At 38.8% G+C, this 26,156-nt stretch overlaps 1 protein-coding gene across 3 annotated transcripts in view; it reads left to right on the top strand.

Annotated features, from left to right (window-relative positions):
* PCCA (propionyl-CoA carboxylase subunit alpha) overlaps positions 1-26,156 on the top strand; it is a 251,751-nt gene that overhangs the window by 172,134 nt on the left and 53,461 nt on the right. For all 3 annotated transcript variants that reach the window (XR_014941909.1, XR_014941910.1, XM_015851501.2), the window contains exon 20: positions 13,719-13,817. Coding sequence is in view for 1 of the 3 variants with exons in the window: in XM_015851501.2 (XP_015706987.1) it covers positions 13,719-13,817 (99 nt within the window). In the remaining 2 variants the exon portion in view is untranslated. The remainder of the gene's footprint in view (positions 1-13,718; positions 13,818-26,156) is intronic.

Raw genomic sequence — 26,156 nt, 5'->3', positions numbered from 1 at the left:
TCTGACAGAGGTGTGTATTTGTGTCAGTCTTTAAAGCTGGTAGTCATTGAATATGATTGCTTATAAAATTGGTATAGATGGGTAGACAGAAAAGGCTTTTTGTAGTTTTATGGATTTTCTTAAGAGCAGAAAAAATAGGCTTTTTTTGTAAACTTCAGTTGTTTACACTAAAGGACTGTTATCCTTATTTATCAATTCTTAACAAAAAAATAATTGCTCAGAGATACTAAAGTATTCCATTCAAAGAAATCCCAGCAGCCCAGTCTGGCTGAGGCGGGCAGGGCCCTCTGTGTCCCTGTGTCCCAGCCCCTGCTCCAGCAGCAGCACCCAGAGCAGGGTGCCCAGGCCCATGGCCAGGCAGCTTCTGTAGAGCTGCAGGGAGGAGAGCCCACAGCCTCTGGGCAGCCTGTGCCAGTGCTCCGGCACCGCACAGCGCAGCGCTGCTCCTGGTGTGCAGGGGGAGCCTCCTGGGGTACAGTCTGTGCCCACGGCCTCCTGTCCTGGCACTGGGCACCACTGGGCAGAGCTTGGCTCCCTCTTCTTTGTACCCTCTCTTTGGGTATGTACAGACCTTGATAAAATCCCTCCTGCATCTCCTCCAGGCTGAGCAGTTCCAGCTCTAAGCCTCTCCTCAAACAAGAGTTGATCCCATTCCCTCATCATCTTGATAGCTCACCATTGGATTTTTTCTGGTATCGCGGAATCACAGAATTGTAGGGATTGGAAGGGACCTCTAGAGATCATCGAGTCCAACCCCCCTGCCAAAGCAGGCTCCCTACACCATGTCACACAGGTAGGCGTCCAGGCGGGTCTTAAATATCTCCAGAGAAGGAGACTCCACCACCTCTCTGGGCAGCCTGTTCCAGTGCTCCATCACCCTCACTGTAAAGAAGTTCTTCCGCACATTCGTGCGGAACTTCCTATGCTGTACTTTCATCCCATTACCCCTAGTCCTATCCCCACACACTACTGAAAAGAGACCAGCCTCACCACTATGGCTCCCACACCTCAGGTATTTATAAACCTGAATCAAGTCCCCTCTCAGCCTTCTTTTTTCAAGGCTAAACAGACCCAGTTCCCTAACTCTCTCCTCATAGGGGAGATGCTCCAGGCCCTTCACCATCTTAGTGGCCCTCTGTTGGACTCTTTCCAAGAGATCCCTGTCTTTTTGTACTGGGGAGCCCAGAACTGGACACAATATTCCAGATGAGGCCTCACCAGGGCAGAGTAGAGGGGGAGGATCACCTCCTTTGACCTGCTGGACACGCTCTTTTTAATACACCCCAGTATGCCATTGGCTTTTTTGGCTACAAGGGCACACTGCTGGCTCATGGTTAATCTGTCGTCCACCAGGACGCCCAGGTCCCTCTCAGCAGAGCTCCTCTCCAGCAAGTCTTCCCCCAGCCTGTACTGGTGCATGGAATTAAATATCTACTGACTAGAAAGGCACGAGACATAGTTTCAATGAGGCTGAAGTAAAAGGTGCCTCAGCTCTGGCTTCTGCTCCTGAGACTAGTCAGAGATTTTGTCCAGTGACTGGTTTTGAATCTGCTGAGTAAGTACAACATTTAGCTTAGATTTTATGATATTACAGTAAGGAAAGTACAGAAAATATGGGAAGTAATATCATTTTCTGAGGGGTTCCTGTACCACCGTATGGCTGTTAAGGTATCACCAAAAAACATGCTTTTATTCAGTGCTAAGTTTTAAGAAATGCCCAAACTGAATATTTTTCCTTTTTTCCCTTGGGAGCTAAATATAGCATGTATTTAAAATACACTGTATAGTTTGTATTGGCTAAAATCAGCTGCTCTGCTTCTTACTGTCTTTTTAGGTCTAAAAGAACCATCTTTTTTGAAGGGGCACAAATAAGGTACGTTTGTTTCTGTGGGCATCTGTTATAAAACACAACAGCTCCAGAGAGGTTTTCTATTTCTTATTTAGCAGCAGTGAAAATTGTAATTATTCTATTAACTTGGCTTGCCACTATGGCAAAGAGAAATTCTTTGGACTGCATAGAGGAAATGTTTGTTTTCATAGGCTGCTCCTTACATATGCTGCTCCACTTATAATTAAATATGAATATTTACCAATAAAGTGGAATATTTTTGAAGTTCACTTAAACTGGTTTTTAAGATCCAATATATAGGCATAGGCAACCTGTCTTGTGTTTTGTATAATGCCACTCATTATACAAAACTAATAGAGTAGCAAATCAATAGAATATCACCGTGCACGTCAGATGAACATTATGGCTGTAAATTCTTCATCAGGAAGAACCTGTAGGGGGAAAAAGGAAACAAAAAGCTAGATCAAAAGCTATGTGGGGAATTAATGTGGAGAAGATGAAAGGGAAGGAAGCGAACAATAGAGTTGATGTAAGTGGAGGATTAAGTAAAGCAAGAGCAATCATTTTTTATGGGACAAATGAAAAGAAATTGAGAATAATTGTTACAGGAGGTGCAAGTAGTAGCAAGTTGAAAATGGCATGTATTTAACGTCTGTATGAAAACTAAGGCTTGTTCATGATTTGTGCTGTCATTCATTTCCAAGAAGTAGCTTCCTAATAGCTCTTGCAGTATCATGTGCTGTTCTGACAATGACGTTCACAAAAGCCTATTGGATTCTTTCACAAGAAATGATAAATGCCGTGCTAGTATCATTCAACATTGTTCAGCTCCAGATAACAATTTTATTATAAATATTTGAAGCCAGCCGAATCCTCCATTCAGGGGTCTGCTGACTCTTGTATGTGCAACACTGGGTTAAGTAGTTTGTTTAACGAATTGCTAGCTCATTATTTGCTGAAGCAAACATCTTTATCCCTGCCACTTGGGAAAGACAGTTGGGGAAGGCCTGAAGGGACAACACTGTTGCCTTTTATAGGCATTTATCACATAGCTAATAGAAGAAGCCCAGGTGAAGGAGGCAGTGGTTCACACAGGTTATTCACTGATTCAGAATTCTTCCTGATTCATCATAATTTTTCCTCTCAGTTCTCTTTCATTGCTTATCATAGAATTACGCAGGTTGGAAAAGACCTTGAAGATCATCAAGTCCAACTGCAGCCTAACCATAGTACCCTAACTCTAAAAACTCTCTGCTAAATCATATCCCTGAGCACCACATCCAAATGGCTCTTAAATACATCCAGGGATGGCGATTCAACCACCTCCCTGGGGAGCCTATTCCAGTAAATATCAGTTATACTGTATATGTAATATATCCAGTTATATCAGTCAAGAGCCAATATAATAGCACCTTTTGGAAATTATCAGCTCATTGTTGCTATTCTTGCCTGTCCTCTGTTTGCCAAAGTCTAGCTGAAAGTCAAAGCATTGGACAAGGTAGTGTCTTGGAGGTCATTTTAGACAGGAAGCAACTGTGCTGGTGTGGTATTAGGTAGGCCTGTTGCTAATCATTTGAATGCTGACCCTTTCAACTTTTTGCTATTTTGTGTAACAGTATATTCAAGCCCCCCTTCTGTCCTTGCTGCTCTTTCTGTACTGTCCTCATTTGTCACCTTCTTTTGAATAATGAGGCCTTGAATTATTTATAAACAATTATACAAGGTTTTTTTTTTTTTTAATAGTCATCTCTCTTCCGCTTAGAATATGTTTGATTTTTAATGCATGAATTTAGCTTCATTACACCCCCGTTTATACAGGCACTGTGATTTCCCTGCTCTGAGATTTTATCCCTTGCTCTTCTTAAGTGGAGTTATACAAGCTGTTTTGACTCTTTCTTGAATGTCAAACTCAATTTTTGTTTGCTCTTGCTTATTATTATTTTTTTTAAATTTACCTTTATTATTATTATTATTATTCCTCTATTTTTTTCTCATTTGATTTCCTTTGAAAGTACTTGCCCTTTAAAACACTTCATTTTCCATTCCACATGAACTTGTCCTTGGATTACGTTTTTTGTTGATATACTTGCATTGATGTCCTGTTGACATAATTGCAAATTCCCTTAAAATCTCTAAATATAATGAGGGATGTCTTACCCATTTTTGTTTTGGTTTTGCTTTGACTTTGCTTTGTTTCATTTACCATCTCCTACATTTCCCATGTGAATTGTATTAATGCTCTGGATTTCAGATGCAGGCTGCTTAAAGCCTTATTTCTCCAAAGAACACCTTGTGTTGTTACGTTTTCTCCCATTTCCTGAATACAGTCTTGTACAGAGAAACATCTTTAATGTGCCCTATTACCTTGGACCTTCCAGTCTGTGTGGCACTTATAACGGCTTTGTGTTACAGTGTTAAAGTTAAGTTTTGCTTCTTAGTAAGGGAGAATGAATTTCATACTTTGAAGAAATTTAGAAGATAGGCTGGTTGCTTCCCTGTAGCACATAGAATCATAGAATTACCCAGGTTGGAAAAGACCTTGAAGATCATCAAGGCCAACCGCAGCCTAAACCATAGTACCCTAACTCTAACAACCTTCTGATAAATCATATCCTTGAGCACCACATCCATACGGCTCTTAAACACATCCCCAGAGTTAAGCTCCAGTTGTTTTTGCACCCTAAATATATACTGTTTTTGTAGTCTCTGGTCAAGTGGTGTGGACTGGCTTACTGCTTTGAGAGCAAGGATCCCCCTGGCAGAGGGGAGAACGTTTTAAATAGGATAGTAGATACTTATGCAGTGAGTGTATGAGGGTCTCTATCTGCCGCATAGCATGATTTTCCAGTGCATGTGAGATGGAGTCTGGCCAGGGTTATTGGGGTCAGGAATTGGACCTTTGTTTGAAGTGCTAGGGAAAGTAGGAAAATGTTCCTGTCTCTTGGGACTACTAGGGCTTTGAAGCATTATGATCCATAGTTAAACTTCCCACATTTTCTCATCTTTGGAATTCCACTTATGTTTAGTGGCTGCACTGCAGAATATGAAATGATATCTCTCAGACTGTGTTTTGTCTTTCAGAGTTTTAGAAAAATATCATAGAAAAATTAAGGCAGTAATTACAAACAAGAAATATTAGTAGAGTTCCTGAAAGGTCCGAAAATGTATTAATAAAAAGATTCGTGATATTTTTTTATGAAAAATAAGCATTTTGCCACAAAGCCTTAAAAAATAAGTACACACTTCCCTCTTCATATTTAAAAGATTAAGTCAATACATGGTAATATCAAAATGCCTTTTTCTTTGCTGCCTGAGACATGGATAACACTATTGTTTTGTATTCTTTGTGCGTTTTCTTCTAAATAGGTATCTCCAGAATTACTCATTTTTGCAGTAAATATTAGGCTTAAAGAGTGACAATTGTGTCTTTTATTTGTAACAGTCCAAAACCTTTTCAATCCTTGTTGACAGCTGTTAAAAAAGTAGGTATTTTTTATTTGCCACGAGTCTGAATATTTATAGACAATTAAAATACAAAGGTTGTTCGGCAGGTGCTGACTGCAATTTTGTAGTTACAGTATTGTAATCACTTCATGAGGTTTCTCTGGTGAGGAAATTATGTTTGTTTAATGCTAGAGGATGTCAGTGATTTGTCTCTAATGCCAAATCATTTCAGGGTGTGCACTTCACTTTTTCCCCTACGTTTACGTAGATTGGAAAATTGAATGTTCCAAACAACTTGTGGAACAGTTTCCATATCAACTTTTATGTGCTAAAAATGTAATTAGGATTGTTCAACCCAACACATAAAATAGAAGTAGAATGCAACGTATATGGCCTTTCTGAAGAAAATATTGAGCTATTCTGTTAGCACAGTGAATTTGAATTTACCCTGGTAAAAGTCAGTAGCAAACCCCTGACACCTATTTGAATGTGAGCAGCTGAAACTATGGGAAAATAGAGAATTCTAAGAGATATCTATTCACCAACATACTTTTCTGCCTTTTCAGTGAATTCATGGCTATCAATTTAACATAAACTGTTTGATCCCATTAACTGGTAGGGTAAACAGCATTAGATGTAAACATCTGTTTTACATTGCTATACCATTTGTTCAGCTTATGGAAATGCTGCAAAACTTTTTTTAGTGTTTCCTCTTCTGTGTAATTGACTTACAACTCTTCTGATATCTCAGCTTCTCCCTACTGCTTCAGCTTTTCCTTTCCTTTATATGGCTTGTGCACAGGCAAGCGTTCCTCCCTTTTCTGTTTATCGCTGATACCTGTGGAGCCATGTCATTCTTATTTCCTTTTCAGGACCTATTTTAACAGCTAGAGGAAGGGCTCTCCAGTAGATATGCCTTCTATTACTTCTGGTAATTCCTTACAGTTCTTTTTTTTCCCCCTGCAAGTTGACTAGTGAGTGTGATAAAACTGTGCATTCCCGTCTTGATAATGGCCAGACATGCCCAAGAGAGATGATTCAAGTACTTATTTGGGAAGCAGGCATTGACAGAAGGGATGTAGTAAACATCTGATGATGTTACTTTTGACTAGATTTGAAAGTAATCAAATACTCTGATTTTAAAGTTATTAAACTTGGAAATAAACAGAACAATGGAAGTAGGTTTAAAGATTTGTTATTGGATCTAGCCTCCTCTTCCCTAGTCCTTATTCTTACTTCAGAAATCAAAGTTGCTTTTTTGTCTGCTGGCTGAAAGTAAGAAAATATTTAAATAAGAAACCAAATAGCTTATCTATCTGTTATCTCACTTTTTCCTCAATCTGGTGAATTAATATGCCCCATTGGAAGCTGGAGTGAAGGGAATGCATTGGATTGCATATGGTATAAAACAGATTTGGATATAGAAGCAATTGCATATTGTCTTGAAGCACGTAATAATTTGGAGAAGATATGTAGCAGCAGCAGATATTTTGCATGTAAAGCTTTTAGTTTAAGTGGTGAATAACCTTGTGCTGGGGATATCCTAAACACTACTGCTGACCTTTATCCTGTTGTGACAGCTGAGAGCAGCAGGTTGGAACTGCTGGATGAAATCCATACCGAGTTGCCCATTGTACTTTCTTCTTGTCACTACACAATGTCAAATCAAAGACACTTGTTTCATTATTGCTTATTCTAACCCTTTACTAGTCCAAAGAAAAGATAGCCTTGCGGCTGTGGTAGTAGGATGGAAATCGGTGGCAAAATATATCCAGTCTATGTAACAAAAATAAGGAGCAGTACAACTTCCAAATGCAATATAGAATGCATTTCTTTCTAATTGGCTATTTTGGAGCCTGTTGATTTTATTGGATTTCTCTATCAAGTTGTGAATGAAGTAGAAGACCCTTGTTCAGTTGATGGACATAGCTCTTATGATTTCAAATACTCTTCAGGTTGCTGTGGTATGCTTCATTTAGACCAGACTTGAAAGTCTATCTAATGTATAATCCTCAGTCTAAAATGGAGATAGAAAACAAACCAGTAGGAATTGATATTTTTTGATGCTGGGGATATGTGTGCAGGTCTGCCTGTCTCTTATAACTTGCTGTTGTTTAAGAGATCTTCCTAATATATATTCTATGATGTTACCTTTTCTTACTTGTGTACCTCTGAACTGGAAGAAAAATGGAAACTGCAGCAGAAAGCCATTTAGGAATCAGGCTCGATAAGTGATTTCAGTATGTAGGTATGTCTTATGAGTCCAAAGCTGCTAAAACAGCATTGTCTACTTGTAAATATTTATTTTACCGATGTAATTTTCACTCCCAACATAGTGCTTTTTATTACCCATGTTCTGCAATAGGTTTCAATGCTAGACCTTTTGAAGAAAGTAAAGGAGAATATTCCCAGCACATTATCCTATTGATCAAGGAAAACTGAATTGCATTGCAACCTCGAAAGAGCCCAATGTGCACAGGAAAGTAGCAGTACTGTTTGAACCACTTGCACCATTTTCTGTCCATCTCAGAGCAATTCTTATGATGGAGCTAGGGCGATTGTCATAGAATGACTGGAAAAGCAAAGCAAGTCTTTCTTCTCTTCTTCTTTGGATCTATAGCAACAAATGCATATATTCCCCAAACCAGATGTGATTTTTGTACCTGAAATTTAAATGATTTCCTAACAGCTGATGTCTTTTATTGCTGTATTTTTAACTTTTTATTTTATTTTGTTTTCTGTTTTTTTTTTTTTTTCCTTAAATTTAGTAGGCTTGGGCAGGATCCAAATAGGAGACATCATCTTAGCAAGGACTCTGCGAAGAGAACTGAAGTAGTGAAGCAAAGTATTTGCCATAGTGGAGTGTTTTTGCTGTGTACAGTGCTAGGTCTTACAGAGAGGATATCTTCCCTGGTGAAGGGTAGAAAAAAGCATTTGCTGATTAGAAGTGATGAAGGCGGTTGCTTCTCTAATTTTGTTTTGTTTGATTCTGTTGTTGTTAATCGGAGAAGCTGATACCTGTGTGCTCTTCTCCTTGTCTCTAGGCTGACATGCCTTTACTTCTAAAGTGAGATAAACCAAAGCAGCTAATGGTAATTTGCATCTGTATGTGCTACTTTAAAGCAAAGAGAGATAATTTGAATGCATGCACGTGTTTGCTTTATTCTAGTGGTTATGGGCTATTTGCTATTCTTGTGATTATGGACTGCACCTTCTATGAATGTGCTTAATACTTTGAAATTTTGAAAGAAATGATGGCACCCCACACGATGTCAAAATGTGCATTTGAAATGAAAGCCCAGCAATTCAGATTTCTGGTCTTGTTCATAGCAGGTAAAAGACTGCCTTGATGACACTTAGAGCAAATGAGTTTCTCTCCTGCAGTCATGCACTGAATAAATTGCTTGATCTAGTTTGGCACAAAAGGACATGATCTATAAATAGTTAACAGAGCTTCTTTCAGGACGAGTGATCTGTAGACTGGAACTCTCTCTTGGGGTCTTTTTTAAAAGTAAGTGCTGATATGAACAAAAGAAAAGTTTGTTTTAAAAAAAAGAGACCTTTTTAATGAGGTTGAAACTCACGTATTTTAACTTCCTTTTGAAAGCATCTGGACAACCACTTCAAAAGTGAAAATAACTAAACTGATCAGTCCCTGTTAATGTGATGTGAATATATTTTTGTCAACAAATACGAGATACAGTGGACTCTAAAGCAGACAGTTAGTTTGATTTAAAGGTTCTGCTGTCATAAAGGCATCAATGAGTTCAGCTTTTATTTGAAAGACACTATTTCCAGGCTTAAAGCAGCTGTCTCTTCGTGCTACTTTAAATGGCAAGTGATTTAATAACAGCAGTCATGGGTAAGCTTGACACAACTGATGACATCTTGGCTTCATTCTTCACCAGTGAGGTCTTCTAGACCTCTGTGATTTATTGAAAGACTTCAGGGAGGAGAACAACTGGCAGTAGATGCAGAATAAGCCAGTTACTGAGGGATTTGAGCTCATGGCAGTCCATGTGGCTGGACAAACTGAGAGAGCTGATGGATGTAATGCCAAGACTTCAATGTCTTTGAAAGGGCATGGACATTGTGGAAGGTATCTCATGACTGGGGAAAAGCAAATGTTGTGCCAATCTTTAGAAAAGGCCAAAAGCAAACCCCAGAGAACTGCAACTCGTTCAGCCTTATGTTAGTCCCTAGAAAGATCATGAAGTAAGTCCTGTTGAAGCACATTTTGGGGCATACCAAGAAGGTGGTAAGGAATTAAAGTGTAAGGAATTGTAAGCATTAATTTACCAAGAGTTAATCAACCTGACAGCCTTGGTGAATTGACTGGATTTGTGGACTAGCGGAGAGCAGCAAATGTTGTTTGACTTGATTTTAGCCAGTCTTTTGACACCATCTTTGCACAACAAGATGGGTGGAAAGCCAGTTGAGTGGTCAGGCTCACTGGATGATTGTTAATGGATTTTACTGTCCTCAGAGGTTTTCAGATATTGGAGCACTGCTGGGATCTACCTTGATATCATTCCCATTCTACAGTTTTATCACTGATCTGGAGGAGGTAATGGAAGTGCGTGGTCATAAATGTTAGAGGTAACATAAAATGGTTGGAACTGCTCGATACAGTCAAGGGCAGTGCTGCCACCCAGTGGGACCTAGGCAGTCAAGAGGAATGGGCTAATGGGAACTTTGTGTAATCTATTAGCAAAGTCACTGTCTTTCTTGTGGGCATAGTATCTAAATGTGATCTTATGAATATTGAGTAGAGGGAAATAATCACTTCTGTCTACCAACAGAGCAGGGCACTGCTAGACATTTTCATCTTCAGGGCATGCTGCTGCCTTATTTAAGTCCAGCTCTCACGTCTGCCCAGGTCTCCTGGTCCTTTTTAACAGAGCTGTTCCCCAGCCAGTCAAATCACAGCCTGTATCATTTCAAGAGATTTCTCCTTACCACGTCATGGACATAATAACTTGTCTTAGATTTCTCAAAGCTCCCATTTGCTCATTCCTCTGGCTGCTGTAGACTTTGTGGATGACAGTGGTGCCCTACGGTGTTGACTGTATCAACTATTTGTCAAAGGTGCACTCCATCATTTCTTCCAAGTTGTGACCCTGAAGGAAGTTAAATGCTGTATGGGTAATCAATCAGATCCTTTCCCACTAGCAAATATAGCTTAAGGAATGGGGGGAAGAATATATATATATAAGAAGGAAGAGAGGGCTCTCCATTGGTGATGGCCAGTAGCGGGTCCCTTTTGAAGTAGCTGGAGCTGGCTCTGCTTTAACATAGGACAGTGCTGGGCTCTGCTCACAGAGGCCACCTCTGCAGTCCTTCTGCCACATAAATACATACAGTGCTTCTAGTAGGCATCATCAGTCAGGACACTCTAGGCCAGAAACTAGGCCAAAAGCATCGAGTTAAAGTTAAATTAAACATTGTTCTGGGGGACGGGTTTTAAGTTAGTCAGACTCAAGGCTGACATGAAGATCTGCAGGCATAATGCAGGTCGGCATCAGGCAGGAAACAACTGCTTGAGCTGCCCTCCAGTCTCCTGGAAAACCACCTTCATTTCCAGGAGAAAAGAAGTGACATGTGCCAGATGTACGTGAGACTCTGCATTAGTGAATTAACAGGGCTATAACACTCAGGCTTGTGCTGCCTCCTCTAATTGCCTGACACACACATGGAATGCCAAATGATGTTATTTAAAGGAAACGGAACCCAGTTTATGCTTTGCAGCTCTTTGCATTATTGGTGAGGTGTTATGCCGAATATCAGGAACTCAGACCACAAGAACTGAAGGGGCTGCTACTGGTTCAGGTGCACAGCAGTGAAATTCTGCAAGTTGTGATAGCAGAGTAAGCTGTGTGACTTTTCTATGGTTGTGTATTACCATTCTTTTTTTCTGAGGCCTCGCATATAGAGACTTTTGAATTTAAAACAACTGTAGAGGAGGACTGTGGCTGCTTTTGTCTTCTTTGCCCTTACACAGGCACAAACAATACTATTAAATATATATGTATAAATCTTCACTACCGCCATGCCACATTTAGTCATTATTAGCAGATGAAAGCAGCTGCATGAGAGCATGTAGCTCTATGTTCTGAGAAGACTGCTGCAGCTTAGTGAGGCATTCATTAGTTCAGATAATACTTTTCCTTCCTTCTTTTTCCTTCTGACTCTATTCTTTCTTGAATGAGGAAAACATAGATGAGGCAATATGTTGTCTGCTTGTTTTCCTAGAGTGTCATTTTCTTTAGACTTGCTGTAGGCTTTAACTTAAGCATCTGTTCTTTTAGGGTGATTTTCACCAGAAATTCTTTCGTACTAATTTAATCTGGAATCAATGATGTCTAGACTTGTATAGACCCTTGTAAGGGATTTTAAGCAAATCATTTACTGCTGTGACACACTTTCACTTTTGTTTTTCTGTACAGTGGTAAAAGAGATAATTCTTAAATTGAGTTTGCCGTGGAGATATTGAGTTATATCTTGTCACTGAACACCCTTCAATAAGATTGTAGATAATCCTGCAGAGCAAAAAGCATGGTGTACAGCTGAACCCTTTTGGTGGCCTGGTCTGGTATGCTTTTATAGCATCTCTCCTCCTCCCTTGTAGAAACGTGGCAAATGATATTTTCAGGCCCAGTTCCAGTGCAGACGGTCTTTCTTTGTTACAGTGATGGTAACAGATAGCTTTTTTAGTAATTGCCTTAACAGAGTTCAATTGCTAATCAAAGGTTGTTGAGACAGAGCACCAGGTTTGCTTTTCTCCAGACTTTTTCAGATCACTGTTCCCAATAAAGTCAGTATTTGCTGATTCAGGTTTGCTGGGAATGAGTGAGCTGGATCCACTGGTGCGTTCCAGCTGCTTTTCTGTGCTCTGGCAATGCAAACCAGCTGCAGGTCTGGTTTAACTCAAGTCAGGTTTATGGCTGTTTTGCATCACTGGAGCAGTGTAAAGTACTTGAAGCATGCCAGCTAATCTGGCCTGTTGCTGAACCATTGTAAATGACTTGTTTTTCTTCGTGTTCTGGGCATGTAACTTTATTTTTAGCTAAAGCCTCCAGGAATTGAGTAGATTGTATCACTCTAAGTCAGATTTTATGCTCTGAACTAAAGTCTATAAAATTAGAGGATTTTTAAGATAGGTTCTTTTTCCTTAACTGAAAAAAAAAATAAAAATTATTGAATTACATATTGCTCCTTTGCACTTGGCTGCTATGGATTTCTTTTAAGCCACGCTAAGATTGCAGTTGCCTTTTCTCATTGTACGATGAAATAATGATTAGTCTGAGATCTAAAAGAGTAGGCTTTTTAAGTTTTATTTCACGAAACCTGGGCTCAGTTTTATTCCAGATGCAGTAATTTCATTGTAGTCTGCTGAGAATGTATGCAGTATTTGTGTCGTTATCAATATCGTCTGCAATTTAGTGAATGCAAATATTGTGAGATTTTGAGAGAAGAGGGATATCAGCCAACCATATTTTTTTCTTCTGTTTATAGTAAATCTTCTAAATGAAATCTTATTTACCAACATCTGGTAGCATGATGACATTCAAAACAAGCCGTAAACATTAATCAGCAATTATGTTTTTCCATGTACAGCAATGTTTTTTTATAATCCAGCTCTTTTTCTGAGGCATGTGTGGTGTTGAATGAGTTATGTGCATATTGTTCAGTGGAAGAATAAGGGAAGTGTTATTACACCTTTTCTGTGATACACAAGTGTGCCTGTACTTCCTCCAGAACTCAGGAATTTTTACACAGAAATGTTCATGTATAAAGATCATGTTGGAGTTTGGTTTTTTTTTTGGAGGGCGGGGATAATTGCTACCTGTCTAATCATATCGGTATTCAAGTCAGAAATTGCTTTCCTCTGATCAGCTGTATATTGAGAGAAGACATGACAGAATTTGCAAAGTTCTTCTAGACTTTTGAGGCAAAACACCAAAGAATTAATTACTGCCTCATATTAATTAAGATAACAATGCAAAACCCTTCATTAGAAGCATAGGAGAAGTTCTTCCCTTGGTCCTTGGAGAGAATATTATATGCAAGCCCTGTTGTGTGGGTTGCAAGGTGTCACTGGAATTTATATGCATTACTTGTCTAATTGCAGTAAATGTAGCATGTCCAGATAGGTTTAAAAGTTGGATGGCTGTTTGTTACTTGCTGGAAATCACTTGAAACCTTGCTACTTGGAGGCAGCTGTTCACAGGTCCTTCACCTCTCCCCAGAGATAGTTAGAAGACTCTGTTGTTGGACCCTGTCTTTTATGGCAGAAGCAGTAAACATGACAGGTTGTTTGGGAGCCATCTGTTTTAAAATGGTTGCTGCTTTGTATGCAGTAATGAACTTGAGATCAGTTTTCTGTCTGTCTTCATAGTAACAGCCTTGTTTGGTGTCACAACAGGTGGAAGTTGATGGGATGAAACTAAACGTGACCGGCGAGTGGAACCTGGCTTCGCCCTTGTTGTCTGTCACCATCGATGGGACTCAGAGGACTGTACAGGTAAATTTACCAGCACCTTTATCTGTGGAACTGAACTAACTTTCTGATACTTGCCTCTAGATGCAAAATATTGATACATGGTGTCTAAACTTTCCGTATCGTAAAAATTATGCTATGCTGTGTGAATAATGGAGTCTTTGAGTTTTGAATGTGTTCAGACCTTCAGTGAAATGAGCTTCTTTTAGAGTTCCTCACTTGGAGTTTCGAACATCTTCCATCTAATTGAAAGTTGCTTAAATTTAGAAATTTACTCCAGTTTCCTAATATCTCTTTCCTGGGTGGCAGGAATTACTGTTCACAAAAAGGTGGGGGATGGCAGTAGAAGGGTTCCCTTCTCATCTTGGGATCATGGTTTTTTTTTTCCACTTTTCAGCCCTTGCAGATTGAATGTCATGGGACAGTGCATCTTCCACGTGACATGCTTTTATGATAAGCCTTTATTTAATATTATTTGTTCCACAATTTAGGAAAAATGCAGAAAGCATCCAAAACCTGTATGGTTTGAACAAAAAGGAAAATCTGAAGATCATAACGTAGCCATACATTCTTTCCTTATGACCACTAATGCATCTGGGAACAACTTCGCACAAAAGGATGTGCTTTTAACTGCCTTGTAGATTTGGGGAGAATGATGCCAATGAAAATTTATGTATTGTTGAGGAACCATTTGTTCATTAAGTCTGTCGATCCTGGAAATAGTGAAAGGGGAAAACAATGAAACAAAAAACAACCTTCTGGAATCATATTTTTTTGCATAGTGTTGCCTGTTTTATATACATGAATCGGTACTACAGAGGTGAGATTTCTGGTACTTGCATTTGTTTTCGTTTTCAGCCCTTGCAAATTGTCCAAATGGAAATGTTATTTTTTCTGTGACTGAGTTTGAAAGACTCTTAGATTGAAAAAAATGTATCTTTCAAGGACTGTGCTTAGTGAGAGGGGCTGTGTACCAGATGATCTCCAGAGGTCCCTTCCAACCCCTATGTTTCTGTGAGAGTGAAATTTTCACTACAAGCAAATTTCTTGGTTGATGACTGTCAACTTCAAGGCTTGTGTTGTGTATGTCTATAAAAAAGAAAATGTATTATATGGTATATTTTTTGTATCTTAATGCTCGTCTATTCTGCTGCTGTTTTACAAAGTAAATTCCTGATAATTAAGAGGAAATTGTACCAATATTTAAACATAAAATCTGTTTAGGAGAAAAATCTATTTAGAATGGATACCTATATACTGAAGGCTCTGCTGCAAACTGAGTATCATAGAATCACCTAGGTTGGCCTAGGTTGAAAAGGACCACAATGCTCATCTAGTTTCAACCCCCCTGCTATGTGCAGGGTCACCAACCACCAGACCAGGCTGCCCAGAGCCACATCCAGCCTGGCCTTGAATGCCTCCAGGGATGGGGCATCCACAGCCTCCTTGGGCAACCTGTTCCAGTGTGTCATCGCCCTCTGTATGGCTAATAATAGTTAAGAACAGTTGACTAGAAGTGTAATATTTGAATGAGCGTGTAGAATTAGTTTCAGAATTAATGATGGTGAGATCTGAATAAGCTGTAACAGTGTTACTTGTTACCAAGTATGACCAAATTGTATGAAATTCAGCAGGGCTGGCCATAACAACATGCAGTGAACTAGCTGCATGTATTTATCCAACAGAATGTGTAATAAGCACATATTTTGTATCCTTCTCAATTTTATAATGTAAGCCTTTGCTTTTACTAATGAATCTTGGTAGCTGAAGAGTTATTAATCTTTTATCATATGTATGTAAAATTATGGGAACCTTAAGCCTGAACTCTGGTATCTGCTCACTGGAATCTAAATTGGTTTTTTGGTTAGATATTTCTCTAGACTTGCCCTGCCGCAAGAACCAAATTAGACAAGTGTATTCCTGTAGGTCAGTTTGCCTCCGAAAGCAATTGACCCTTGAGTCTTCAAGTATCTTCTTTCAGCAAGACTTAGCCCTAGAGCCATTTAAGCAACAAATATGGATTAATCGAATAATTCCAGCTGTGCTTTATTAATTTTCAGTCAGTCTAATTTCTCTTCATAGTTGGTTTCTTTCTTCTACATTTGTTCAACCAAGTACAGTTTTTATGAACATTGTATTTCTTTGAAGGATTGATTTATGCACCTTCGGCTCGTTCCTGTAGTGTGGCCCCAATCCAGCAAAGTACTTAAGCGTAGAAGCAGGAAACAAATAATTTTAAAATGTTTTGGTTTAAAATGTATTTATGTAAATTATAGTCTAGACATTCAAATTGTTGCATATCTGTTGCACGTTTAAAAATAAGTAATTAAACATGCTCCTGTATTTCCACTCTTCCGCTAAAGGCTCAGCATCCATTAAAGCAGAGCAAAGCGCTAACAGTGAAATGTAAGAAAACCGCTGACTTTAAAATGCAGATTTTCTAAGGCTGTTTCTAGACTCAGAGATCTGAGAATAAATCTGAGAGCCTAAGAAGTTTGTGCCCTGCTTGCAGCCTGTCCGGGGCGTATCAGGCCACAACTAGGATGTGTGGCAGCCCCTGCTTGTGCTTTTGTTTCCTTTGCAAGGAAGCCCATCTGCGTGTCACAGATGGGCACTGCAGAGTGCCTGGCCTGCTCCCCAGACAATAGAGGGACCAAAACCCAGGGTACATTTTCTTACAGGTTACGGGATCTCAAACCTTTGCAATGATTTGGATTACTGTGAAACCATAGGATGCTATAGAAGGTGATGAAATGATGATGAAAACTTTGGATCACTGGAGCAAGAGATTTCTCAGGTACAGTCTCCAGGGATGAGGATCAGGGACAGATGCCATAGCATTTCTTGAAGCGTGCAGATTCTATCACTGTTTTTTGTTGTTGTTACTTACAGTAATTCCACAGCTGATCTCAGCGTGTCATAATTTCCTCCACTTTTGACTACAACATCTCTCATTTGAGGTGGCTGAATTAAATACACTGTAAAGGGTAAAATTTTGCACACCAAGGAAATTAATTTTTTGTGTGTAGAAATAGTTTGCTGAAATATTTCCTCTTCTACAAGAATGGGGCTTTTCAACCCAGAGAAGTCTCTGAGGTGACCTGAAAGCGGCCTTTAAGAATCTAAAGTGGGACTGTAAGAAGTAAAGGGTCAGACACTTTAGCAAGTTCTGCTGCGATAGGACAAGGGGACATGGAGAGATTTAGATTGGATATAAGGAAAAAAGTTTTTTACAGTGGGGGTGATGAGGCGCTGGAACAGGTTGCCCAGAGAGGTGGTGGAAACTCCCTCCCTGGAGACACTCAAGGTCAGGCTGGATGGGGCTCTGAGCAACCTGATCTAGCTGTGGGTGTCCCTGATCATTTCATGGAGGGTGAACCCTTTGTGTGTCCCTTCCAAGTGAAATGGTTCTGTGTTTCTATGTGGTTACAGTGTCTTCCTGAGGATTCAGATTTGAAGAGATTGGTTGTTATTTGATTTAAAATGCACATCTCAAGTCTATTCAAATGTGTGGTATCAATTCAAGCAGTGCGTAGAGAACAAATGAACACTGATTCTGTGATGGAAGAGCTGAAAAGAGGGTACTGAATTGTGGAAAATAACAGAAACTGGAGGGGAAAGCAGTGTTTCATATTGATATCCTGGAAAGCAACAATGGCTGGAGGTCAGAGAGCTGGTGTATTTGGAGATAGCGAGATCTGTTGTATCCTTCTACCTTGCAAAAGTAAGCTGTATATGAGGGAGTCCTGTGCCTGTAGAAGAAATTGTGTATACTAGATTTCCCTCCTTGTGGAGGGGATGGAAGAAGGGAAGAGAATAATCTGGTTTTCCTCAGAGCAGAACATCTCATTTTATTCCCTCATGTAAGCAAGAACCTCATGGAACCTCCAGATAAAACAATGAATCCAAGAAGTCAGGAGGCGTACTCCAACCTAGCTACAAGTCCTCTATTTGACAGCATGCTACAGTCAGGTTGCAAGTAGCTGCCTTCTGTGCAGGCAGATCAGATTGCTTGGGAAAAAAAGTGCAGGTGGGAGGTCCTCAAACTCACTTTGCTTTGGCACTGCTTGTATTTGAGCAAGTACTCAAAAGCCAACCCAGCAACCATTCAAATTCTCAGCCTCCTCTATGACTAAATTTTACAACTCCTTAGTGCTGTTTTATAGTCCCTTTGAGATTATTCTGTTTCATTCTCTGCTTTTACTGATCCCATCATCAAACCCTCAACCTATATGCCATCTACGTGCAGACAGGTCTCTGTAGCAAGAGGGTTCTGTGCCAAAATAAATTCCTTGTCACCTTCTCTTGCTACCACTTGTCCCTCTACCATGTATGTTATACACACCCTGCCAACCCCAGGCACATTGTTGGCTCTCACTGGGTTCTAATGAGGCCTCACACCCTTTAATGGGAACTCAGTCATTCTACCTGGAGCCTGGGAAGCTCCTGATGACTTTGGGCAGTTTCAGCGATGCAGAATTATGATAGCAGTGGCAATGACTTTCTTTCATGTTTTTTTGGTTTTAGCAGTTTGGTCTATGCTGAGCTGAGATTCAGAGACATAAATAGAGCTCTGTTAGGCAAAGACCTGGCAGCTCAGTATTACTTCTATATTAGCCTTTCTTTGAGCAGGGAACTTGACTACCTGATTTCCAGAGGTCACTTCCAGCCTAACTGTTGTGTGACTGTGTTGGACATCTCAAACTCTGTCATGAAAAGGTCTTTATCAGTCACAGCAAGGTATAATTAAGTGTAGTGGAGTTACTAAGCAAGAATGTGATCCTGTAGAACTGAAATCATCACTCAGGCTTCAAGTGCTTTGTAAATGAAATAGATGAAGCTTTGTCAGTGGAATTTTCTCTACTTGCAGTATTATGGAGAATACAGTATTGCTACTGATTTATTATTGTTTTTTTTTTTTTTTCCATTTAATTTATTTATTGCATCAACAATTCCAGCAAGAGAAGAATATTCTACATCCTGAGATATGACAAACGTGAAGCATTTCTCTAACACAATGTTTCTTTTGATTTTTTTTTGTTTTGTTTTGTTTGTAATAACAAGAAACCAAAAATGCTGTAGGTTATGAAAGTCTTTGTTCCTGGGAAATGTCTGACATTCTGGGAAATGTCTGATAGGAGAACAAAGCCTTTGCCCACGTATTCATTTCCTTCAGCCTGGTGGGGACTTTCTCAAGTGTGTATGTATATATATAAAATTATATATATACATACAAAAATATACATTATATATATATATATATACACACACACATATATATTTATATATATATATTATATACAAAATATATATAATATATATTATTTAAATATATATATTTAAATCCATCTATCTATGTATAGGTTTTGTACTGTTTTGAGATCTCAGATGCAATCTATGACAGTGATATGTAATGTGGGCTTCTGGTTGGAAGTATCATTACTTGGGCAGTAATGATATGCACCGAGGTAAGTTTAGGTTGGATGTTAGGAAACACTTCTTTACAGAAAGGGTAGTTAAACACTGGAATAGGCTCCCCAGGGAGGTGGTTGAGTCACTGTCCCTGGATGTGTTTAAGAGCTGTTTGGATGTGGTGCTCAGGGATATGATTTAGCAGAGGGTTGTTAGAGTTAGGGTACTATGGTTAGGCTGCGGTTGGACTTGATGATCTTCAAGGTCTTTTCCAACCTGGGTAATTCTATGATTCTGTGATAACTCTGAAGATGGTTTCGGAAAGCTTTACCAAACAGTGTACATGAAGATTTCGCCTTAGTTCATTTTTCAGTGCTGTGCAATTACTGCACAGATTCCACTGCTGCCCTTTACCTATCAGATATCCCAGATAAAAGGTGGATACAAAACTTCTGGCATACAGTGTAGTATGCCTTCCTGTGTTTCAGAGTTTTAATAATAATAATGATAATAATAAGATACTAATATCTGTCCATTGGAGTACTATTATTGTTGTTAATTTTTCCTCTGTGTTTTCAAAAAGAGAACTATAGATTTTGGCAAGTTACTTATTCAGCCATCAGACAACAGTCTGATGATTGCTGTGGCAGTGTCACAGAATCACAGAATTGTAGGGATTGGAAGGCACCTCTGGAGATCACCTAGTCCGACCCACTGCTAAAGCAGGCTCTTTGCATTCCTCCTAACTCCTGTATTGGAAGACATAATGTGAAGTTGATCCCTGTCCATACTTCCCATATTCTCCCTCAGTTGCTGCTTTCTAGTGCTGCAGAGCTGTTTGTTGCAGAGAAGCCTGTCTTTGCCGTCATGTGGTGCCCTCAGAACATTTCCCATTTCTGTTGTACCCTTTTCTAGCTGTGGGGACCAGAACTCTGCAGTGAAAGCATGGGCAAAGCATAGACTTATAATGTAATTTAGTGGTGTTCACTGATGTGTTACCCATTCTCATTATTAATTTTCAATGTTTCCTGTGGCTTTTTGGATCAAAACCAAACATGAAAGTGACTATTCTATTCAATTATCTGTTGCAATTCCAAAATACTGCTTCTGGTTAGAAAGGACTGAAGGAGGGAGGAGGAGGAGAACAGAGAACATTGAAGGCAGGAGAAAAAAGGTAAACTTGTGGCAATGATGTCTTGCCAGGGAACTTTGAAGCTGTGTAGCATGCCAGAGCACAGTTATTGATGTTCTTGTATCACCTGTGGCAAGTAATGTATATGGTGGAGGTGGATTCTTCCCAAAGGATGATGGAGCATAGAGAAATTACAGTTAGAAAGAGTTCTGGAATTTGACCAGTACACATGGTTTATTGTTCATCTCCTAGGTGTTTCTGAAGAATGTGAATGATCTGCTTTAAATAATTACTAGGTCATTGATCCTGCTGGGTTTGTGAAAAATTCTGTGCAGGAAAGTTAGTAATTGTACCACTTCATCCTTTATTTCCAGGAATTGTAGAGAAAGAGAAGAGTTGTAAGAGCTAACCATTATGGTTCTTCTTGCTGCGATTATCAATAATGTATATGAAAACAAATATTTCTATTATGACTTGATTGGCACTGGTGTTTGCCAAAATTGTTAAAATTACTACTTTTTAGAATGATCCCTGAACATACACGTAGCTGATGTGACAGCAGTGTGGCCAGCTCCTGAGTCATGAAGCTTTTAAAAAGGTTGAGTAACAATTACTATCATACCAGTGTACCTGTGTTAAAGTCTGCTTTAAAAAGCAAATCAGTTTAACTCAGGGCTGACTCAACTCTTGTCCATGGTTTGAATGGAGAGAGTGTAAAGAGAAGGGGAAAATGCAAGGAAGTAAATGATCACAAGATTACAGATTATTGTGGCCTTCTATTTTTTATCTTTTTAATTGAGAAGCTGAGGTAAAAAGCACATACCACCACCCTTAACAGTTCTTTCATGAAAATGATTTTGTTTTCATCCAGGAAGGAAATGAGTCAACTGCTATGCCCTGTAAACCCCTCTGGGACTAATTGTCCACTTGTCAGAGACAGGTCTCCTGCAATAAAGCTGTATCTACAAACAGCATAGTTCTCCCTTTCTTTAATCTAATGAGATTAGTAATATCCTGTGCTACTCAAAGGGTTAATCAAGGAATGTTAGTTGTCTCCATATCTTATGCCATACTTTTTTCCAAGGAGCTTTAAAATTTAAGGGCAAATGGTATTCAGAATGAATAGCTACAAGGATCCTGTATGTGTCCAAAAACCAAGGAATTGTTTCCAGTTACGGACAGACCTTATAATTTCATACGTAAACATTAACAGACAATAAGTTGCTTTCTTGAACGTGGGAATATGTTCACAGAGCAGAAGGGAGGGAGGACATGGTAGAGTGAGGAAGGACTTTGGATCTTGCTAAGAATCTGTCTTGAAGCCATGATCAATGTTATCAGATAAGAATCACAAGGTACCATGTTCACTGCACGGCATGCCTCATGAGAGCAGAATTTGACAGCATGTCAAATGAAGATAATGCTCCTAAAAGTTTAACTAATTTTATGATTTAAGGTAGTACCAGCAGAAAGCAGGGAGAACCAAACTCTTCAGTGTACTGTGAATGTGAATATCTGGAGTAAATGTTGGGCTGGAGTAAATGTCTTTTAGGTTAATTCTTTAGCAGCACCAAGTAAACAGTCTTCCCTGTGTGTAGTTTTGGGTAGCAGTATTACTATTTTTTGAGCCTATTATCCACTCCTTTGTAACACCTACCTTTGGCAAAGGGTTAAGGGAGAGCATGGACATTGCTGGAAGGTGTTCTTTGTAAATACCATAGCCATACTGTAGCATTAGTACTGAAAATTTCCATGTCAAACACACAATAAAATTATGTAATGAGTAACATGAACATTGGATATCACCCAAAGAAACATTGTTTTTCCATTTTTCTGTTTATGGGAGAAGTTCCTAGGCTACCTACTGCAATTGAATCTCAGGCATTAAGAGAGCATTACTTTTAAAGCTTGTAGTGTGGTACCTTAGACATTAGTGAAGGTGCAATTCCTCTATGTGAATTGGTGCCTTGTAAGCCATTTAAGATGTGCTTGGCATCTGTGTTTGGACTGAGTGTAGGTTCTATTTAGTCTTTGGAAAAGGATTCAAGTAGCTTACAACAGGTGCAGGAGGAAGCCAATATCTTAGCATCCTGGAAGGTAAAGGGGAAGAATAGTTCTACTTAAGCCAGTCTTAGAAATCTTGATCATCTCATTCCCTGCTGAGTGACTGTTGTCCTTGTATGAAGCTGGAAAATGTGGATGTGCCCTGAGGAACAAGAGCAAACTGAGGCTCCATTTATTCTGAAGTGTGGTATTAAACTGATAATGGCTAGCAGCACACAAAATCTAGCTTAGTTTCCACCTGTAATTTACTGCAGTAAGAGGAGAAAATGATGGCACCACCAGTAGAAAGCACTAAGTTGTGACAAAGTAGAGAGATCCTCTAAGTGGAAAGGCTTGCTAGACTGCACATTTCATGAATGTACAGTGCAACGCAGTCTTCAAAGTACAAGAAATCTTGGTCCCATGACTAGTCTGCTTTGCAGATATGCTGTATAGTGTACTGACCTTTTTATAAGAGATGGGAAAACATGCAAGGAGGCTGCAGGAAAAGCCACTGCTGCTACATATGGAAAGGGAGTGCTAAAATGAAAGTTTGTTTTCTGTAAAGGTCCTAGGGGAAGATGGAAAAGTAGGTGGATAAAGCCAAACTAATCTTCATATTTTGGCAAAGTGTAGACTTCATGGTTTCACAGTTACTTCTGCTGCTTTCTCCTCCTCTGTTTTCCAGCCATGGAACTTCAAAGATTGGACTGACACAGGTGGATGGTGGTGCATTTCAGACACTCTCATAAGCACAAAATAATGAGTTACTATCAGCAGAATATAGTACAACTTCAGAGGATAAAATAATGTTTTTTCACCTGTTTTTTACACCTTCTGAATTGTGGGGGTATATAAAATTGAACCTGTTTGGGGTTACAGATACCATTCAAAATGTGAGTAGAATTCCCCCCCTTAAAATTTTTTATTGTAAGACATTCAGAATTTCTGGTAATAAAAGGCTGAGGTTCAGCAGTGGGGGTTGAAAGAAGTTCTGCATTTTGAAAAACAAAACCATGCTGGGGAAACACAGTTTCACTCAGATTTTTGTCTGTCATCTTCTGGAACTGAGATACTTACCAGTGTCTGGGTTTGGGATTTGTTGTTGTTGTTCTGTATTATGTGATATATGTTGTCTGATGTGTAATGCAGTTATGCCACCACTTGAAAAAACTGCAAACAAGACTGTGACAGTCTTTGCATTTTCTGCAGCAAATGGTGTCCAGCTTTACTCTCAGCCAATAACAGTAGCATATAGTAGCTGAAGATAGATGTGTTTGGGAAACTTCAGAACGTTACTTCCTGCCAGTGAATATTCATTTTGAGTTGACACGTAGCTTTTTGATTTGTAACCAAAGCAAAAAAATTGCTTTTGGTCTATTTCAGTTTCTTTGTTTTGATACCATTTCTTCCCTGCAGCTGCTGCCATCAAATAGCTTGGAGATAGCCCAAGATAACAGTAGATTTGTGAAAAATACTGAGTTCTTGTTATTGTTTAATAATGTCTGTGTCAGGTTAGAATCTCTTTCAATAATATATATATTTTATATTTGTCTGAGCTGCTTTATCCTTCTTCATGTAAAGGTTATTATCGTTTTTATCTGAAAGTGCTCATCCACCGCGGGCTTAATGCAAAGCTGATTGTAACCCCACTGCATCTTACGATGAATAGATCATTGATACTCAGCTAAGTGGAAATAATTTTCTATGGCAAAGCAGAAGAATTTAAAGTAATATCACACTAACCTCTGGTAATTTACTGGGATTTACAGATTAAAATGATTGTTTGCAAAATGACTGTGGGATAGCATACACTTAGAGCAGGAAAATCGAACACATTCTGTATGATTGCGTACACTTGCCTGTTTTTATGTGCATGCATGTTGTTTATATATACGTAGCATTTGCAGTTTTACATACTCTAACCTGTGCGTAAAAATGTGTATTGTATTTATGTAACACTCACACCCATTTGACAGCTTTGAGGCTTATAGATGGATTTTTTTAAAGTTGTGATTTCATTTTTTTTTTTTTCCAGATTAGATTTAGCTTGTTAATGTCCAATACGGAAAAAAATAATAATTATAATTTTAATTTATGTTATGCTAATTAAGTTAATCTGAACTTCATTCAATTGAATGAACCAGAAGAGTATCAGTTATGTCTAAGATCAAGTAATTGATATTGGCTATGTAATTTTACTGTACTCCCAGGTGAACATACAGTGTTGTTTTGTCTTTGTTCAGGTGGCAGACTTCCTGTGCTTTTTGGTGTAAACCTCTTAGTAAATAATTTGCAACAATGGCCCTACATATAATTAGTTATTCTCTTATGTTACTGCTATTTGATTACTTTCCTGCTATCATACGCAATATGAAACCATCTATTATGAGGTGTAGAATATGTAAATATCTAACTTAACAAGAGTAACTGGAGACTGGTCCTTTTTCTAAAGAGGTGGGAAATAAAAGAATAATTGTTAACCGTGTCCTTTCATTTTCTTGAAAACATCAATTACATTTACAAATCCCAGAAACACAAGCCTACCAGTGGAACAGAAATAACTCCTTTCAATATGCTTCAAAAAACCTAATCACATCTAACAGCTGAAATTTATTTACAACTGTAATTTGAAACATTAATTATGATAATGTGCTGATTTCTTTTGTAATATGTTTCTCAAAAGCCTGGCAATTCTCTTTTTGGTCCTGGTGTAACATATGTTTTGTGACTTGCAGAATTTCTCTACCTTTCTTTCTTGTTTTTTGAAAGATACTCAGAAGGAAAACTTTTTCTCCTCTGTGTTTGTTAACAGTTTTCCTCCCCTTCCCCATTATTATTGTATTTTTTTATTTTTTTTTTTGTACTGGCTGTTCATTCAAGGAGATGGATTTTAGTGCCCTCACTGACTCTCGGTGTATTGATGACTAAATGCAGTGTGTCTATTTTGGACACAGTAAATAGCAGCGATGATTCACTGTACGGTGGTACCAGAGCACTTCAACAGTGTCAGACCAACAAAAAGGCTGTTTTATATCTTTGTCTTGATGCTACTTTTAGAAGGTGCCTACTTGATACATATATTTAGTTTTATATATAGTCCACAGTTTGCTAAATTAGTTTTGAAAGGACTCGCTGTCTTGTTTGGCTGTAAAGACAGTTTACAGGAGGAAATACTTATATGGTTGATAGCTGTGGAAAATAAGTCGTCACATTACCTGGCTTTACTTAGAAACCTTTAAAGGAATGACAAAAAGGCTTTATTTCTCCTTTCGTTTGCATTGTGTTTTTAAGTTGTGTTTTTCTGTGCGATGAGGAGTTTGGCCAAAAAAATGGAATTTTTATTAGGACATGAAAAGGTCTCTAATGACCCTTGAAAGTGGACAAAAGGGTAGCACAATAAGTGACAGAACTCTAACGAGCTTGGAGGGCATTCCAGGAAAAAAAGAAATTAAATCCTTTAATTTTTTTCGGCTTGCCATTTTCTGACAGCTTATCAAGTGATTGGGACTTGTTTGTTTTGGCATGAGGTTCATTCATTGTAGGCAGCCGGTACTTTGTTCTTCTTTGTCGTTTCCAAAACCTGATTGTGTTTATCCTAGGCTGTGGGAAAAGTGTATATTCCTGTTTCCTTTATAAAAGTAAACGTCAGGTTTTGTATGAAATTTTATTTCCCATATTTTCCATTCCATTAATCATTATTGTTGAAATATGTCAGGCTTTGGCAGATCATCCTTTGTTTTCATATGATTGTACAGATTGCAGTGTCGATGTGT

Source organism: Coturnix japonica, chromosome 1, assembly GCF_054131305.1.
Source record: "Coturnix japonica strain WE chromosome 1, WE-NBRP24, whole genome shotgun sequence".
NCBI lineage: Eukaryota > Metazoa > Chordata > Aves > Galliformes > Phasianidae > Coturnix > Coturnix japonica.
The sequence above is the reverse complement of the archived record's forward strand: the minus strand, read 5'-3'. Positions and strand labels throughout refer to the sequence as shown.